The 19,220-nt window shown below is 41.4% G+C and overlaps 1 protein-coding gene across 2 annotated transcripts; it reads right to left on the bottom strand.

Moving 5' to 3' along the window:
• Window positions 1–41: 41 nt before the first annotated feature.
• Window positions 42–19,216, bottom strand: cfap206 (cilia and flagella associated protein 206). Of its 2 annotated transcripts, none has more exons than XM_082147924.1 (12): window positions 18,561–19,216; window positions 18,407–18,490; window positions 15,489–15,579; window positions 15,057–15,245; window positions 13,618–13,776; window positions 13,309–13,523; window positions 12,969–13,088; window positions 2,951–3,218; window positions 2,444–2,584; window positions 2,086–2,279; window positions 707–850; window positions 42–601 (listed from the first exon to the last, which is right to left on the bottom strand). In XM_082147924.1, exons 1-12 carry the CDS (start codon window positions 18,666–18,668, stop codon window positions 374–376), a joined length of 1,941 nt encoding a protein of 646 aa, XP_082004050.1. In that variant the 5' UTR covers window positions 18,669–19,216; the 3' UTR covers window positions 42–373. The 2 variants fall into 2 exon arrangements, with proteins under 2 accessions (XP_082004050.1, XP_082004051.1); XM_082147925.1 differs by having other exon boundaries at window positions 3,023–3,218.
• Window positions 19,217–19,220: the final 4 nt, after the last annotated feature.

Below are 19,220 nucleotides of genomic sequence, written 5' to 3'. Positions count from 1 at the left end.
GTTAGAAAAGTCAAATCATAATCGACCACCCCTTTAACATAAATGGTTCATTCAGCATTATATTTGGTTTATACAGTCATCAGTGACATTTTTTTCTCCTTTTTTCCATTGGTTTTCTCGAGTGATAACACACACTTACATGATGAGTAGAACATAACTGCATATATTCACCTCTGACACATCAGTTGGAATCTGTAAACGTGGTTTGATTTGACATGATCACCAAACAGAAAAGTACAATCTGAATTTGCTTCTTTCTCTGTTGCTGGTCTGAGTGGCACACAAATATCCAAATACTAGTCTATGAGGAGGGTCATGTGTGGAAAGCTCAGAAACAAATGATGATTCCGGATCAGTTTATTGAGTGTGTAGATCATTCATCAACAGCTCTGGTTAAATCCACCTTGGTCATGTTGGTGGCAGCGCTCGTCCCTCCTCTCAGCCCACACAGATACACCTGAGGCTTGGGTACATTACTCTCTCCGTCTCGCTTTGTCTGGCTGCTGGCGTCCTTAGGGAGGAACGTCTGTGTGCTGTTGTGCCGTCTCATGTGACTCAAATCAGTCTGCATTGAGTGCGTCACTTTATTCCGTAGATTTGCCTTATTAGAGAAGACAGAGAGACAGTTTCTGGTTAAATTCCCTGCATTTCTCTGTGTGTCTGGGCTGAGATCGTGTGTGTGTGTGTGGTTGGGTTGGGTTCTCACCAGTTTGATGGCTTTTCTCCTGAGCTCCCACTCGTTCCACTCATGAGACGTCACGATGTTGGTCTCCAGAGGGTGTATCTCTGTTTGTATGCTGGCGTCACTTTTAGAGATGACTTTCACCAGCAGTTTCTGTCCTGACTGCATCTGAGACATGAGCAGAACACACTTCAGCTTTTACTTTTTTTTCTGGACTGTAAGACTTGAGAAATTAGAAAATGCCGGGCAGTCTGTCTGAGGAGCGAGAAGCCAAAGGACCTTTCTGGAAATGAACATTTCAACTCACTCTTGTGCACCATTCGAGACGCAAGTCTCACCTCAGAATCATCCTAATCTACACTTCTTTCCCTCATCCCCCACTCCTTCTCTCTCATGCTGACATCACCAAAATTCACCCAAGAATCTATAATGGTTTAATGTAAATAATTATCATACAGTATTACACATGTTTGGTATCATTTCCCTTACAAAAAAATAAGTTCAAGTTAATTTTAATGAAGTATACTTAAGCAATGTTCCAAGTATATTTTTAAATAAAAAAAATCAAACTTTTACTATAATGTATGTAGAGTAACAGTTCTGGCTGCACGTGAACCTGTTAGGTGTCGTCTAGGTTGTATTTTCTTTTATCTTGTGTAGTTTCGTGGATGGTTTTAAAGGATAAAGGCCGGGACACACCAAGCATCGTTTTTGAGCATCGTCTGCTTAGTTTTCTCTGTGTGTTCCCGCACCGTCGGCTCTAGTCAGAAGTAGAATCGGCATCTGGCCGATGAGAGAGAGAACTCTGATTGGCTGTTCAGCTTAGGGAACGAGTCAGTGCACGAGAATAAAAGCGAATATGATGAAAGAGAGCAAAGGAGATGGTGCAGACAGAAGGCTGTAACAATTTTACGTCATCTTAGCTGAGCATTCCAATGCGTGAATATTTTCATAATAACGAGCCGACTGGAATGAAGAAAGTGACCAGATTGATATTCAAAATGCTAAGCAAGCGCTGCTTTGTTTAAGGTTTGTCTATCAGCAGTCCTAGTTTCGGTTTCTGTTTCTGAATGATGAAAATAGACTATTGATACGCACATACGCAGAACGCACGCCTTTCAGCCGAGACGCGAGACGACAACACAGCTTCCATCGCCGCTAGTTCTTTGACGTTGGCTTGGTGTGTCACGGGCTTAAGACATGTCACTAAACCTGTCCCTGTTTCAGTTGTCTCGCATCTACCAACGACCTTTGACTTCAACAACAAAACATATGGGAAGTGTTTTCTCCACCCTCTGGAAAAGCTGTGTATTACTGTCCTAACTGCACTTTAATGTTGGCATGTATCATATTTCCTCCTGCTGTCCATGAGCAGTCAGAACAGGCCGATGTCACGCCGGTACCTCAGAGTAGGGAGTCACGCTGGCAAACTCCTGATGCAGCTGGAGCAGCTGGATGAGCTCGGGCCTTCTCTTCGCCATCTCCACCACAGCAGCGCTATATTCATCCGCTCTACAGGCGAACTCGTACGCAGCGCTCCTGGAGCTGAAAGCGTAGAACTTCTCCTTGTGCTTTAAGACACCAATGCTTGGATTACCTGAGAACAAGAAATCGTGTGGAGGTTATCTGCCCATGTACACAGGCTCATTTTCCCAAGTTGGAAGACATCTTATCAGATAAAAAAATATTAATTACAATGTACTTTAGGGAATTCTGTTCTGCAAGTGTGTCAGTCAGAGCATGTAGATTCACTGTTTGTACCTGGCAGTAACAGGCCGTTCTTCTTTACGAGGGTGAATCCACAAAACCCCTTATACTGCAATGGCACATTCTCAAAGTTAGTTGTGCTCTCAGGAAAACACCACTCACACGAACCCATCTCTGACACAACCACGCGCTCTTCTGAAATGAAAAGAACATGTATAGGATATAACGATTCTACAGGGTAAATCTCATGTCCACGTCATATTTCACCCCGACATCAAAGAAATGAGCTGTGACATTATTTATGAATATTAAAGAGGCCATATTATGCCATTTTACAAAGTCTTGATTTTGGTATTGGGCTCTTCTAGAATAGGTTTTCATGCTTAAATCTTCAAAAAACACCATTGTTCCCATATTTGACACTGTCGCACAATACGTCCCCTTTTTTTTATCATTTTCTATTTGAATGGCCATGATTCAGAAACATCTGACTCCAGAATGCTGCGATTGATCGATCAGAATCAAGTATTTCTGTGTTCTGATATTAGAGTGAAACATGACCTGTTTCCTCCTCAGTCCTCCAGCTGTACGCCAGCAGCTCAACAGGCAGTGGTGTGTGTGTGTGTGTCCCACCTGTGGTCGCAGTGGATCTGTGTGTGTCCGTGGGGACCTGTAGGCCGTGTAGCAGCAGCTCCATCTGCTCGGGGCTCAGCAGAGACGGTGCGGACAGGAAGGGCCTCAGGCCGGGCAGAAGGTTAGTGAGCATGCTCAGTATCAGCATCTCAGCCTCTAGCCCTGCCCACAGCGAAGACACCGCTGAGAAATGAGGCTGGCAAAAAGAGAGACGTCTATTATAAATCTGCATGTGATCACAAGCATGGCACTATTGAACTGAAGAAGAAAAACCCCAGAAACGTTCTGTAATGGAGCAGTAGAAGTTCTTCTAGTAATTGAAATGCACTCTAAAATCTCATTGGATAAACTGTGTAATAAAGGAACTGATAAATGGACACCTGACCACACATCAGTGTTATACTACAGTAATGCAGTCCACATCCAGAGGTCACACTTGAAAATATCCCAGTGCCTAAATATTGTTTTGATATTCATTATGTCATGTAAGTGAGCACAAGCACAATTTCAAGCAATGTTGACTTTAAATTCTTTTTCTGTCACTTTATGCCAATTATTTACTTCACCTAAAATAAAAATAAAAATCATATTAAGAGTCAAAATCTGCCATAAAGGGGGAAATAATAGAACAAGTTTTAAAAAGTGATTTTTCACTATTATTTTCAACAGTATCTGTATTTCATGGGTTTAAATAAAATATTTTTGTTATGAGGCAATAGAAACAACTTTGTTTTTAACTTAATTTTCAAGGCAACGAATTTGCGACAGCTGAATGGAAGATTTGACAAGCCAAACATGTCAGTCATGTTACATGAGTAACACATACTTTATTTGCCGCGAGATAAACTGTAAAATAAGTATAATGAACTATGCAAAACGCATTTTGAACGTCTCCAGCATGAACATATCATCCCTCACGCACTATTATGCTGGCTGTCGGCTGGAATAACAGAACTAAAAACATGGACACAACACACTCTTGGCCATCAATCACTTCTCTAAATACTTGTCGGCTAAAAAATGTATAGTTGTAACCTTATGAACTGTTTTCAGTTCCACATCATTTGAATATCACAACATTGATGTCTGTCAAAAAATAACGTGCACAATACACAGTGGTATTAACATGAAGCAGAGTCACACGGCTGTCTGTCAGAGACGATAACGTACCTAATACATGATGCACGTGAGTATACATGAGTTCTTCACTCACTGAGACTGAATGGGAATGATCGGGAACTGAGTGAAATATTTCACACAGCTAAAGAGAATAAATACCAATGCAAGTGAAAAACTTTGCAAGGGTTAGTGTAATTGTCGCAACATTATAATAATGTATACTTTGTTTTCCACCAATGTCATAATTTAGAATTATAAATCGCATTTAGTATTATTTAGTGATTTTATTTGGAAAAAGTAAAGTGCTTTTATTTTGAAGTTTCCGCGCAAGGTCTTTTGGGACGCTCGTGAGTGAGAGAGTCGGCAAGCTAACAGCAAGTGAAGCACGGACAATTTAATGCTCTGCTAAAAGTGTTAAGGTTGTTATAGTGGATGTCAGCGATCTAAGGAAACCTTTATTCCCTTGTGTACAGCATGCAGCCAACGAGGTATGCTGTTTTGTGTCTGTATTTTACTTTGGTGAACGTTATTTTACATGCTGCGCATGTCATTGTATGTTCATAAGCTAATGCGTTCTTTATTTTCTCGTTATACTGTATGTTTAGTTTTCACGGTGGACATGGAGAATAAGCTTCAAATAAACCTGTAGCAAGAAAACCACTTGTGTCTGCCAGTGCTTCGAGGGAATTACAGTGAAAACTCGGACTGTTCATCAACGCGAGTGGACATTAATCGACGACGCGCAAGTTCAAAGGATCAGCATCAGTCGGTAGCGTGCAGAGCTGTCATCAAAGGACTGAAGCCGAAAACATGCACGCACGCAGACAGAAGTAAGAGGACGCACAGATCCTAATGAGCAACGTTTTCAAGACAAAGCCATAAAGAACTTGAACACTAATAAGTCAAGAGTGATCTAAGAAGAGGGCTTCTGTTAAGGTTTGCCAAAAAGATTTTTGCGTCAAAATAGCATCTGTAGTGTGTGTAGTAAATGTTTTGACTTATGTGACCATGTAATATAGATTGAAGCTTGCCATTTGTAGACACACAGGGCCAGAGTTAAAAGGAAATTATATTCAAGTTTAAATAGTGTGTTTGGAAATAAGTGAAGGTTATTGGCCATTTAATATTTAAGTGTCTAAGTCTATAAACTCTGCAGAGTTCATGCATAATGAGCACATTTTGAAAGGTAATATCCAAAGTTGAGTTTAGCTGGGGTTTTTTTGCACACTTTCAATTTTCTAATCGCATTTGAACCTCATTGAAAACTGGTATTTGAAAACCTTTAAGTCATTTAAGCTTACAAGTAACAATATGTAAGTGACATTTAAATTTGAGTAAGTGTTAAAGGCAAACATAACAGTTTAATTACACCCTTTATTTAGAAAGGTGGGTCAATTTAAAGGATTAGACAATGTCAGAGTCAAGTGAGCCTACAACCCAGGTTAGGGAAAGCATAGAAGAAGATCAAGTTGGTGTTGCTGAAGTCCAGCAAGAGGAAGCGCAGCAGCCAAGACGAAGTCAAAGAGTCAGAACTCTAACCGAGAAAGGTAGAGAATTGCAAGATGAAAAAATTAAAGCGCTTCAACAAAGGTTCAATTACATTTACGACAAATGGAGAACCCAAGTTAAATCTTCAAAGAAGCCATTATCACAGTCAACAGAGCCCTTACCTGATGATCTGCTTAATGACATCATCGGTTGCGTCACAGGTCTTTCTGCAGACGTTCAGCGTGTTTATGATGAACTACGTGACGTCTCAATTCCAGAGCAAGACACACGTCGAAGAGTGGATCTGTGTGTAGAGATTTCCAAGTTCATTGTATCCAGAGCCTTAAGTCGACTGCATGGAAAGATTCCAGAAGGAGAAAAGCAAGATTGGCCTGAAGCAGGCTCTCTCTTCGACTCAAGTACATACAAATCGGGTTCTGTCACTTCTCTCTTGAAAGACAACTCCGTGCATTCAAGTAGGTCTTCTGTTAAACGACAAGAAGCTGCCGCTGAAGCTGCTGCAAGCCAAGCTGTTCTGAAAGTGTTACAAGAACAAGAGAGAGAACAATTGGAAATACAGCGCCTAGAAGCAGAAGCTAAAAGGAAGATAGCTGATCAAGAAGCAGCAGCAGTAAGGCGTCGTTTAGAACGAGAAGCAGAGGAAGTGAAACGAAGACTACAGAGAGAGGAAGACGAATCTAAAATTAAGGCTCAACTGGAAGAAGAGTTTGGAGCTCTACAGAAGACTCTGGAAGAAAAACGGAGGAAGATACAGCATTTGGAGGCAGTAAAAGGTCTTAATGCAGCACGAGCGAGAATGCAGGTATATGATCAAGTGAAAGTCATAGAAGAAGAACGGAAAGACATACTAGAGCATGAGATGGCAGCAGATAACAAAGTCCCGGCTCCTTCAAGTCCTCAGTCTCTACGTATGACCTCCATCCCACAAGCTATGACCACCTCAAATGAAAGTACATCAGAGCTCATTAAGGTGCTTGCAGGCGCTCTAAGTGCCAACAGAATTCCAGTTCCTGAACCTTCAGTTTTCAGTGGGGATCCATTGCAATACAACGATTGGAAACTCTCCTTTGAAACACTGATCAACCAGAAGAACCTTCAAGACAAAGAAAAGATATACTACCTTCGAAGATATGTGAGTGGACAAGCTAAGAAAGCCCTCAATGGTTATTTTCTTCTCGGAACTGAGTCTGCCTATGTTGCTGCATGGGAGATTTTGGAAGAGAGATACGGAAACCCATTCACAATTGCAAAAGCATACAGAGACAAGCTCCAAGCGTGGCCCAAGATGGGATCTAAGGACAGCCTTGAGCTCAGGGAGTTCAGTGATTTTCTCCGTAGTTGTGAGGCTGCCATGGTTCACATCAAGGCATTGGAAATCTTGAATGACTGTAATGAAAACAGGAAAATTCTCTCCAAGTTACCTGATTGGCTAACGGCAAGATGGAACCGGAAGGTTATCGAAGTAGAAGAAGAGAGAAACCAATTTCCCTCCTTTAGCCAATTTGTCAAATTTCTGGCAAGGGAGGCCAAAATTGCCTGCCATTCTGTCACATCGTTGCAGTCACTAAAACAAGGTGAAGCTGAAAACCCAAAAGTCCAAAAACATCAAAGCTTCAGAGCAAAGACGCTGACCACAAGTTCCAGCGAACAGACTTTTACTACATGCACTTTCTGTAAGAAAACTGGGCATACTTTGCACAAATGCAGGAAGTTCATGGAGAAAGCCGTTCCAGACAGAATCAAATTCATTCGAGTTGAAAGTCTATGCTTTGGGTGTCTCAGGTCTGGTCACCAGTCAAAGAGCTGCAACAGTAGGAGTGTCTGCGACATTTGCAACAAGCGGCATCCTACCTGTCTGCATGAGGAGCGAGACAAAAAAGAGCAAAGACCGCCACAAGCCAAGCAAAATCCAAGTCAAGAAAGATACAGAGAAATACCTCAATCATCCCAACATGAAGAAACCACAGCCGCTACTTCCAATAGAGTAATACTTGGTGAAGCTAATGCACAAACAGCTGCAGTAATTCCTGTCTGGCTTTCATCCTTAACTCAACCAGAACAAGAAGTCCTTGTATATGCTCTGTTGGATTCTCAAAGCGACACAACTTTCGTTCTAAGTGAAGTAGCTGAAGCCTTGGAAGCAAACAAAGAACAAGTCAAGCTCAAGCTCTCTACTATGGCCTCAAGAACCACAGTAGTAAGCTCTCAAAGAGTAAATAACCTACAAGTCAGAGGCTTTTACTCCGGTAAGAACATCTCCTTGCCACCAGTCTACACGCGCGGGTTTATTCCAGCCAACAGATTGCACATACCTACAAACGAAACTGCGAAAGCATGGTCCCATCTAGAGCACCTCCAAGAAGAGATCGCACCTCTGCAGGACTGCGAAGTAGGTCTGCTTATTGGGTATAACTGCTCACAAGCTCTACTTCCAAAGGAAGTTGTGTTTGGCGAAGATCATCAACCTTATGCACAGCGTACGGACCTTGGATGGAGCATTGTTGGCCATAGGAATCCCACTGTAGACTATGGTGATGCCATCGGAATCAGTCATCGCATAGTAGTGAGACAAGTGACACCATGTGTGGAGCCTTCTCTCAATCTCAAAACTGAAGTACACTATGTGAGCCGAACCAAAGTAAAAGAGATCACTCCCTCAGACATCATAAAGGTCCTTGAGTCAGACTTCTCTGAAAGAGCTGGAGAAGATGATCCGGTGTCTCAAGAAGATCTGAAGTTCCTGGCAAAGTTGAGAGAAAACATCACACAGAAACACAATGGTCACTACGAAATGCCATTACCGTTCAAAGAGGAAAGACCCAAATTACCTAACAACAAGACATGCGCAACACATCGACTGCACTGTCTTGAAAGGAGACTAAAGAAAGATCAACAGTATTACAAAGACTACGTAAACTTCATGGACGATATCATTTCACGTGGTGAAGCGGAAAAGGTCCCAGAGGAAGAAATTGACAACAATCCGGCCTGGTACATTCCACATCATGGAGTTTATCATCCACGAAAACCAGGAAAAATACGTGTAGTATTTGATTGTTCTGCCAAGTTTAAAGAAACATCTCTCAACGACTACCTGCTTACCGGTCCTGACTTGACAAATACATTGGTGGGTGTTCTATGTCGCTTCAGAAAAGGTTCCATTGCAGTCATGTGTGACATTGAAAGGATGTTCCACCAGTTTCACGTGAAAAGGGAAGATCAAGATTATTTAAGATTCCTTTGGTGGGAGAATGGCAACTTGGAAACCATACCATCAATTTATAGAATGAAGGTCCACTTATTTGGAGCAGCCTCGTCTCCTGGCTGTGCCAACTTCAGCCTGAAACATCTGGCACGACAAGGACAAGGTCAGTTCAGTGAAGACTCCATACGCTTCATTCAAAGAAATTTCTACGTTGATGATGGTCTTGCAAGCGTCCAAACTGAGAAGGAAGCCATTCAGCTCGTCAAAGAATCAAGAGAACTTTGCTCCACTGGCAAGCTAAGACTCAACAAGTTTGTTTCCAACAGTGAGAAAGTGATGGCAACCATCCCAGAAGAAGAACGTGCCACAATCAAAGATCAAGACATGGCCTTGAGTTCACCGCACATGGAGAGAGCTCTAGGAGTAGAGTGGTGCATCACATCAGACTCATTCAAATTCAGAGTTCAAGTAAAACCTAATCCGCTAACAAGAAGAGGTGTGCTCTCTACTGTAGCCTCTGTGTATGATCCCCTGGGGTTCATGGCACCCTTTGTCCTTTTGGGGAAACAAATACTCCAGCAAATGTGCAGAGAGAAGATTGGCTGGGATGAGGAACTTCCGGAAGACCTAAGACCCAAGTGGGAGTCCTGGATCAGAGACCTACCCAATCTGGCTGAAATGCAAATCAAAAGATGTTTTTTACCTTCAAATTTCGGCAACGTGAAAGGATATGAACTTCACCACTTTGCGGATGCAAGCGTCTCCGGCTACGGTGAATGTACCTACCTGCGAGCCATTAACATGTCCGACGAAGTTCATTGCTGTCTGGTAATGGGCAAGTCAAGAGTGTCACCAACCAAGGTCACAACTATTCCGAGACTTGAGCTCTCTGCGGCAGTTGTTGCAGTTCGAACTAGTGACATGCTCCAAAGGGAATTAGAAATCCAAGATCTGCAAGAGTTCTTTTGGACAGATTCCACAGTCGTTCTTGGCTACATAAACAATGACGCCAGAAGATTTCAAGTTTTCGTAGCCAACCGCATACAGAGAATCAAGTCAAGTACAATGCCTGAACAATGGGCTTATGTTGCCTCTGAGGATAATCCGGCAGATCATGCCTCTCGGGGTTTAACCGCAGAGCAACTAAAGACCTCAAACTGGTTCACAGGTCCAAAGTTTCTTTGGTGTAAAGAACTACCTGAAAGAGAACCCAAGGTGGGAGAAATCAGACAGGATGATCCCGAGCTTCGCAAGGTGCTTGTGTGTAATACTAAAGCCAAGGAAGACAGATCTTTTTTGGATCGCCTACAGAAATTCTCTGATTGGTCAAGAGCAGTAAAAGCAGTTGCCAGATTGAAACGACAAGTCAAAGAATACAAAGGTGTGAAGCAAAGAACCAACGAAGCTACAAGCCTAGAAGAAAGGAAAGAAGCAGAACTCGCTATCATCAAGCTAGTTCAAGAAGAAGCATTCTCTGATGAGATAAAGAGCTTGAAAGCAAAACGGGTAGTTACCAAGACCAAAGACAGTAAGCTGTATAAGTTGAGTCCTTTCTTGGACGAAGAGGGTATTCTAAGAGTGGGAGGACGCCTAAGTCAAGCCACGTTACACCCACATGTGAAACATCCAGCAATACTCCCAAAGAACTGCCACATATCAGTCTTACTCATTGAGCACTTTCACGAAAGAGTGCAACATCAAGGACGTGGAATGACAATAAACGAACTGCGAGCTAATGGATGGTGGATCCTGGGATGCAGCAGTGCTGTCTCATCACACATCTCCAAATGTGTCAAGTGCAGAAAGTACAGAAGAGGTACTGAAGAACAAAGGATGGGTGACTTACCACAAGACAGAACGGAGATGACTCCACCCTTCACATACTCAGGCATAGACTGCTTTGGTCCAATCTATGTAAAGGAAGGAAGAAAAGATCTCAAAAAATAGGGTCTCTTACTTACCTGTCTATGTTCAAGGGCCATACACATAGAGATGATTGATGACATGACAACTGACGCATTTATTAATGCTTTAAGGGCATTCATTGCCATAAGAGGAAATGTGCGTCAACTAAGATGTGACCAAGGAACTAACTTTGTTGGCGCAAGGCGAGAGTTTGCAGAACTCATGAAAGAAATGGATCAAGAAAGAGTAAAGGCTCTAGGATGTGAATTTTTTATGAATCCTCCAGCGGCAAGTCACATGGGCGGTGTCTGGGAGAGACAAATAAGAACAGTAAGGAGTGTTCTAACTGCTATACTTGACCAGTCATCACGAAGGCTTGACAGCACCTCACTAAGGACATTTCTGTATGAGGTTATGGCTATTGTTAACAGCAGACCACTCACAGCTGAACATTTGAATGATCCATCTGGACCTGAACCTTTGACTCCGAACCACATCCTTACAATGAAGTCAACCATCATTCTGCCTCCACCTGGACAATTTGTTGGAGAAGATCTCTATCTTCAAAAGAGGTGGCGTCGAGTGCAGTATTTGGCTAATGAGTTTTGGACCCGATGGAGGAAAGAATATCTATTAAACTTACAACCAAGACAAAAGTGGCACATGGATAAAAGAAACTTGAAGGTCAATGACATCGTCCTTCTACAAGATGATCTGGTACCACGCAACGAATGGAAGCTAGCAAGGGTCACAGAAGTCTATCCAGGGTCAGATAGTAGGGTGAGAAAACTAAGGTTGCTAGTTAGTAACACTACATTTGACAAAAAGGGGAAACCAACAACTAAAACAGTGTTTCTTGAAAGACCCATACATAAAGTTGTTACTCTGCTTGAGGCAGACTAAGGTGTTTAATGTTTTACTGAAACTCCATGCTAAATGGTTAAATACCAAAAGGTCAGAAGTTGTGTTTATAAGTTTACTTGCAACAACCATTATGTGTAGAGAAATCCACATTAAGGTTTGTGTGATTTGGTGGGAGTGTAATTGTCGCAACATTATAATAATGTATACTTTGTTTTCCACCAATGTCATAATTTAGAATTATAAATCGCATTTAGTATTATTTAGTGATTTTATTTGGAAAAAGTAAAGTGCTTTTATTTTGAAGTTTCCGCGCAAGGTCTTTTGGGACGCTCGTGAGTGAGAGAGTCGGCAAGCTAACAGCAAGTGAAGCACGGACAATTTAATGCTCTGCTAAAAGTGTTAAGGTTGTTATAGTGGATGTCAGCGATCTAAGGAAACCTTTATTCCCTTGTGTACAGCATGCAGCCAACGAGGTATGCTGTTTTGTGTCTGTATTTTACTTTGGTGAACGTTATTTTACATGCTGCGCATGTCATTGTATGTTCATAAGCTAATGCGTTCTTTATTTTCTCGTTATACTGTATGTTTAGTTTTCACGGTGGACATGGAGAATAAGCTTCAAATAAACCTGTAGCAAGAAAACCACTTGTGTCTGCCAGTGCTTCGAGGGAATTACAGTTAGTGAACATTGTTCAACGTGTTGTATGTTATATGTTGACAGACATTCTTTATGCATTAACTACGCATTCTGATTCTGACATTCCTGATTTGAATATTTTCAATAATATTCTATTCTTGACTGATCTTTTTTTCATATTTCGCCAATAGATGAACTGTAAATGAGAGATCTTGAGGCCGTCATATGCTGATAAGATTCAGCTGTAACGTGTATGTTCTGGTTTGGCTTAGTTTCTTTGTTTTTTAGTTCTGTTTGCCTTTGTGCCTTGTCATTTGACCCTGTTTCCCAGTGTGTTTGATTAATCATTCCTTTCACCTGTTGTCAAATGAATTAGCTCTTTTGTTTGCTCTGTGTATTTCAGCCCTCAGTTTGAGTTAGTTCTCTGTCTAGTATTGACACTCTTATAATGAATATTCAAACTAATGAGTGCAAAATTATTCTACACTATTTATTCCTCATCTACCTCATATTAATGTCTTTAGTGTTTTTCTGTGCGATTGACACCTTTATCCTGTTCACTGGGGTTTTGTAAGGCCCTGTTCTTTGTAAAGATACTTTGGAATAATAATGTAAAATGCATTATATAAATTAATTTGAACAATTGTGAACTATCAGTGACCATTGAACACAAAGAGATGGGCAATAGCAGCGCAGAAATCACTCACAAACACGTGTGATGTAGGCACTGCAGTGTTACTGTGCACAGCGTCCCTCAAGAGCGCCATTCGAGTCATCAGGTCAGTCTGTAACCGCAACACTTCCTTTGCACACAAGATAACGTCCGCCTGATGAAAACATGAACACCAAATGGTTAAACTGTTACATATTCATTTCTCAGAGAAAAGCAGGTCACAGGGGTTAGAGGATCACCCAGAAACATGCCGTGAATGACCAATAAGAATCACCTATTCCAGAGAGCCCGGTTATAAACTGGATTATGTCAACGCATCGTACAAAGCTGCGCGTTCCAAGGCACTTCAGTGTGTGTTTAACTGTGAAACCCACCAGTATGAACTTGAGGAAGGCCTCGTGTTGTCTTGTGTTATACAGGGCCTGTTTGAGCAGGTCTGGCTGGACAGGGTCCTCGGGTTGCCCTGTGTCCTGCTCAGAGATCTTCTCCAGCAGGGCTGTGTACTGCCAGGCCAAGCGCTGAGCTCCTGCCAGTTCCCTCTCTGTATCTGCCACTGCGGCTGGAACCGCCTCGCTCAGGATGGCCGGCACTGCAGGGGGGAAACACACATGGAGAAGTGACCACTGATGCTATAGTACACCCTACAGTCATGAAAACGAGAACATTGTGAAGCCAGCACGTACAGTTCTGGATGCCCTCTCCTCCTTTCTTGCTGTCCTTGTTGAAGAGGCGTATGCCGCTGACGATCAGACTCAGTTGAGTCAGCTGCTTTTCTTTGTCTTGTTTCACCAGAGACATGAAGGTTGCCAGCTGTGACTGTGGGAAGACGCTCTGCAGAGCCGCTGAAACAAACACACGTCACACACAGGCGCATCACAGAGCTGCGGGACAACATAAACTACGTAGTGTTCAATGGATAATCCATTCATGAGTAAAGTAAGTATTATGAATTTAATCTGATAGACGGATGAATATACAGTAAAGTGTAATTCATTCCCATGATGCAAAGCTGAATTTTCAGCATCATTACTCCAGTCTTCAGTGTCACATGATCCTTCAGTAATCATTCTAATATGATGATTTGATGCTCAGGAAACATTTCTGATTATTATCATCACTGATGAAAACAGTTGTGCTGCTTCAGATATTTGTGGAAACTTTGACACATTTTCAGGATCTATGATGAATTGAAAGTTCAAAAGAACAGCATTTATTTGAAATACATTTTTTTTTATCATTATAAATGTCTTTACTGTCACTTTTGATCAATTTATCCACACTGAATAAAAGTGTTCTTTTTTTTAATCTAACCCCAAACTTCTGAATGGTAGAACATTTCTAAATATTTACTGGGGCACCAAAACTAAACTACTGTATGAATGTCACTGAATTAATAGATAACAATATTGAATTAACTGGTATAATATCTCAATATTTAATTAACTGGTAACTTTTTTTAGTTTAAAAAAATTTCCAAATCCTTACGGGATAAAAAAAAAGGCTTAATCTTAGAGATTACTCTTAGTTGGAAGAAACTCGTTTTGACAACTTTGTGAATCTGTTTGTCAAAGTTTAAAACACCATCACAAACCACACATTTTTTAAAAATCAGATAGCAATCTTTCCAAGGCAATGGAAGAGTTTGTCTTAAAGGGAATCATCAGCGTAACAATGAAACGACATGCCATATTTACCCAAATCATTCCTGAAGGAAGCACATAAAGAGGAAAGAACATCGGTGCTAAAATAGATCCCTGAGGGACACCACATGATAGGATAAGAGTATGATGATTAATCGTATCGGACGCTGCTGTAAGATCGAAATATATATAGTAAACTTACCAGAATCGGTTGACAGATGAATGTAATTGAAAACCCTCAGCAAAGCTGATTCTCTACTTTGATGTGTTTCACAGATATCATTTTAATCAAGAAATGTCTGTAATTTTCCAACATCTTAGCCAGGAGTGGAGGTTCATTTTGACCCATACAACGTATTGTTGGCTATTGCCACAGATTTAGCTGAGCGACTTCTGACTGGTTTTGTGGTCCAGGGTCACATGTATATTAGTCTGTGTGTAGCTCAGCTCTAGCTGGTTGTAGTGGGGGTGTTGTACAGTACCTGTGGTCTCCCTCACGGTGGTGATGTCTGTGGCCGGGCCGAGGTTGGAGCGCTGCATGACGTAGCTGACTATCTTGCTGTACAGACCCTGCAGATCCTCTCTGGTCTGAGCTCGACAGTCCGTGATCTCTCTGCTCAGAGACTGCAGACGAGACTGCAGGACCTTCTGCTGCATCTCCACAAACTCACCTGAGACACACACACACACAATCACTGGATTTCACCTGCTAAATTTAGCTAAACAACTATAAATGTGACCGTGCCTTAAGCATCAGATCAGAAGGAAAAGAAGTAACAACTGCACTAAATAAATACATTAAAAACACTAAACTCTACTTTATAGTTGGTCTCTCATGAACTGCACTGAATGACTAGTATTAAACTGTTAGAGCCATAACTCTGGCATCTGGATCAGGTAAATGATCCACTTACGTGGAGATGTGTAGTTCATGTCAAAGTAAACCTGCATCTTAATGGTGTTTAGAGTTGGACTCGCCTGGTCCATGAGTCTGTCCACACACAGCTGAAGACATGAAAGACAACGCCATTGAATCAAAGTCACGTTACACTTACTGCAAACAAGTTCTCGTTACGCAAGTTCTCGTTACGCAAGTTCACGTTACACAAGTTCACGTTACACAAGTTCACGTTACACAAGTTCATGTTACACAAGTTCATGTTACACAAGTTCACGTTACACAAGTTCACGTTACACAAGTTCATGTTACACAAGTTCACGTTACACTTACTGTTCCTGCAAACAAGTTCACGTTACACAAGTTCTCGTTACACAAGTTCACGTTACACAAGTTCACGTTACACAAGTTCACGTTACACAAGTTCACGTTACACAAGTTCACATTACACTTACTGTTCCTGCAAACAAGTTCACGTTACACAAGTTCTCGTTACACAAGTTCGCGTTACACAAGTTTGCGTTACACAAGTTCTCATTACGCAAGTTCTCGTTACGCAAGTTCTCGTTACGCAAGTTCTCGTTACGCAGGTTCTCATTACACAAGTTCACGTTACACAAGTTCTCGTTACACAAGTTCACGTTACACAAGTTCATGTTACACTTACTGTTCCTGCAAACAAGTTCACGTTACGCAAGTTCTCGTTACGCAAGTTCACGTTACGCAAGTTCTCGTTACGCAGGTTCTCGTTACACAAGTTCACGTTACAAGTTCACGTTACACAAGTTCACGTTACGCAAGTTCACGTTACACAAGTTCACGTTACACTTACTGTTCCTGCAAACAAGTTCACGTTACACAAGTTCACGTTACGCAAGTTCACGTTACGCAAGTTCACGTTACGCAAGTTCTCGTTACGCAAGTTCTCGTTACGCAAGTTCACGTTACGCAAGTTCACGTTACACAAGTTCACGTTACGCAAGTTCTCTTTACACAAGTTCTCGTAACGCAAGTTCTCGTTACGCAAGTTCTCGTTACGCAAGTTCTCGTTACGCAAGTTCTCGTTACGCAAGTTCTCGTAACGCAAGTTCTCGTTACGCAAATTCTCGTTACGCAAGTTCTCGTTACGCAAGTTCTCGTAACGCAAGTTCTCGTTACGCAAGTTCTCGTTACGCAAGTTCACGTTACACAAGTTCACGTTACACAAGTTCTCGTTACGCAAGTTCTCGTTATGCAAGTTCTCGTAACACAAGTTCTCGTTACACAAGTTCTCGTTACACAAGTTCTCGTTACGCAAGTTCTCGTTACGCAAGTTCACGTTACACAAGTTCACGTTACGCAAGTTCTCGTAACACAAGTTCTCGTTACGCAAGTTCTCGTAACAAGTTCTCGTTACACAAGTTCTCGTAACACAAGTTCTCGTAACACAAGTTCTCGTTACGCAAGTTCACGTTACACAAGTTCTCGTTACGCAAGTTCACGTTACACAAATTCACGTTGCACTTACTGCTCCTGCAAACAAGTTCTCTTCAATTTATTACCTAGAAAGTAAAGTTTGACAAGACAAACTTTGATGTTGGCTTGAGAAAGCCTGGCCTGAATGTTTGAAGCAGATTTAATATATTTTTTAAGGGAAGCAACTTTTTTTAAAGGGTCATGAAATTGTAAACTAAATATTCTGAGATTACGTGTGTTGAACATCATAGAAGACAATGTTACCATCCGTTAGTTTTACTTTTACGAGAAAAGTTTTTGCACTCTTTTCATCTTCCGGGTTTAAACGAGTCTTCGACTCATCGGTGTCTCATAATTATTCATGAGACAGCGTGTCCTTATCCTATGAGAAGAGCCTCGCTTAATTATGCAGGAAGGCATGCGTTGATTTTTCTATGACAGGCGCTTCAAACAGTGGGATTGCATATTACAGTAAGTTAGAGATGCATTAATGGACCAAAAATGAGTTTGTTTTTGCTTTGTAAGAGTTTCTGCGTGGCATAAGTCACATGATTTCAGCAAACGAGGCTTTCCAAACGTTTCGAAACAATGTTTCTCTTTTTTTCTCTTTATCCCTTGTCTTTTATTTGTCCTCTTCACATGTATGTAAATGGTTTTGTTCTCTTGAAGATGTTTGTATATTTGCAGATGTTTCTTGAATATATATATATATATATATATTTTTTTTTTATTAAGGTTCACCACTGAATCATGAGATCACAACATAGCAAATGATTTTTAAAGACAATACTGTCTGGCTTTAAGCAATGCTTACTTATAATAATAATTTTGTATGATTTAGATATTATTTATGTAATTATTATACCTCTAATCCATTACACATGTGCAATTTTCACTACTGATGTCACACATAAACTCAGGATCAAAGCCTGAGCGGACAACTTGAAACTAATCATGTAACCCTGACTTAATCATGGTACGGGTAACTACCATTTCTGTTTAAATTTTTTACGTTTTAATTACATATTAGTATAATTAAAAGGAATCATAGTAGTTAATAGTCTCTTATTGGCTTGTTTAGCTGGAACAAACAACAAGCCCTGAAAATTGATAAAAGAACACATATTACACATATACTTGATATTTAATCTTATTAGATGATTAGGTAATTGCATTTAATAGATTTTACTTTCAATAAAACATTTTCTATCTGTTTGTGAAAGGTTGTTAAATGCATTTTTGGCCTGAGTTGTTGTTAGATACTGTTCTGACCAGCAGAGGTCATCAGTGTGTGGCCATTCGAACGCTTCGAAACAGTGAATCATTTTGCGAAGGAATCGGTTCGATTGATTCGAAGCTTTTCAAAGCTTCGTTTTCTCCCATCATCACTAGGCGTGAGTCTCGCGCTGAATGCGTGGAAAACAGGGGTTTCATTTAATATTTTCCCCCACGAATTATTCAACATAACTTTCTGTTTACCTCAATGAGTTTCTGCACATCTTGCTTTGTAAGAGTCCTGTCCACGTTAAAGTGATTCCTGGGGTCCAGAACAACAGCTTTGACCTGAACACAGAAGTAATGAGCGACAGACACACATTCATCAGCTCGATCTGTGTGATTCTCCGTCACTCACCATGAACGCGATGAGCGTCTCGGACAGAGTCTGTCCTCTGCTCAAACATGTCTGCGCGATCTCGCGGATGATGTTTCTGATGACGCTTTCAGCCTGTGTACTCGACATGTTTCTCAACTATAACATGTACAGGGTTTTAACTTGGAAAAAGTCCCGACGGCTTGTGTGGTGTGGTGTGCGTCGGGTGATTGTCATGGAGACGGAGAGTGTGCGGGTGCGCTTCTGCTAGGCGCCGGAGGAGGCGCTGCTACACCGAACCAGAGCCTCTGAACAACAGATTTAACGGCTCTGCACCGAACAAACCGCACGAGCCTGTTAGTGCACTGAAACACACACACACTACACTAGTGATTACACTACAGACAACTGATACAGGCCTGCGTTAGTATCGACTAGGCGAAACCCCCTCCAAATATTGACTCTGTGATATCAGTGTCTGTGTACACCGAAATAAACCCGCTGGCTGTGGGAACGTCTGGAAGGATGAGAGTGTTTGAAGAGTGTATAAGAGCTTTAAAACACCAGTGCTGTACGTTTTCCTTCAGCAGTGAACACACTATTCAATCAACTCTGACCCTCATTAACACAGAACATTAGCAGCTATATAGTTATTTAGTAATCAGCAGCAAATCATTTAGACATGAACCTGGCTAAGAACCA

Source organism: Leuciscus leuciscus, assembly GCF_965113295.1.
Source record: "Leuciscus leuciscus genome assembly, chromosome: 19".
In the NCBI taxonomy this organism is placed as follows: domain Eukaryota; kingdom Metazoa; phylum Chordata; class Actinopteri; order Cypriniformes; family Leuciscidae; genus Leuciscus; species Leuciscus leuciscus.
This window is presented reverse-complemented; position numbering and strand designations above follow the sequence as displayed.

Bases quoted from the DNA above. Each gene is read 5' to 3' on its own strand.
- cfap206 (XM_082147924.1), bottom strand. From the start codon at position 18,668: ATGTCGAGTACACAGGCTGAAAGCGTCATCAGAAACATCATCCGCGAG. The intron at 3,219-12,968 runs GTGAGTGATTTC...TCTTTTTGCCAG, and splicing joins TGCCTACATCACACGTGTTT to CCTCATTTCTCAGCGGTGTC. The intron at 2,280-2,443 runs GTACAAACAGTG...TCTTGTTCTCAG, and splicing joins GAACGGCCTGTTACTGCCAG to GTAATCCAAGCATTGGTGTC.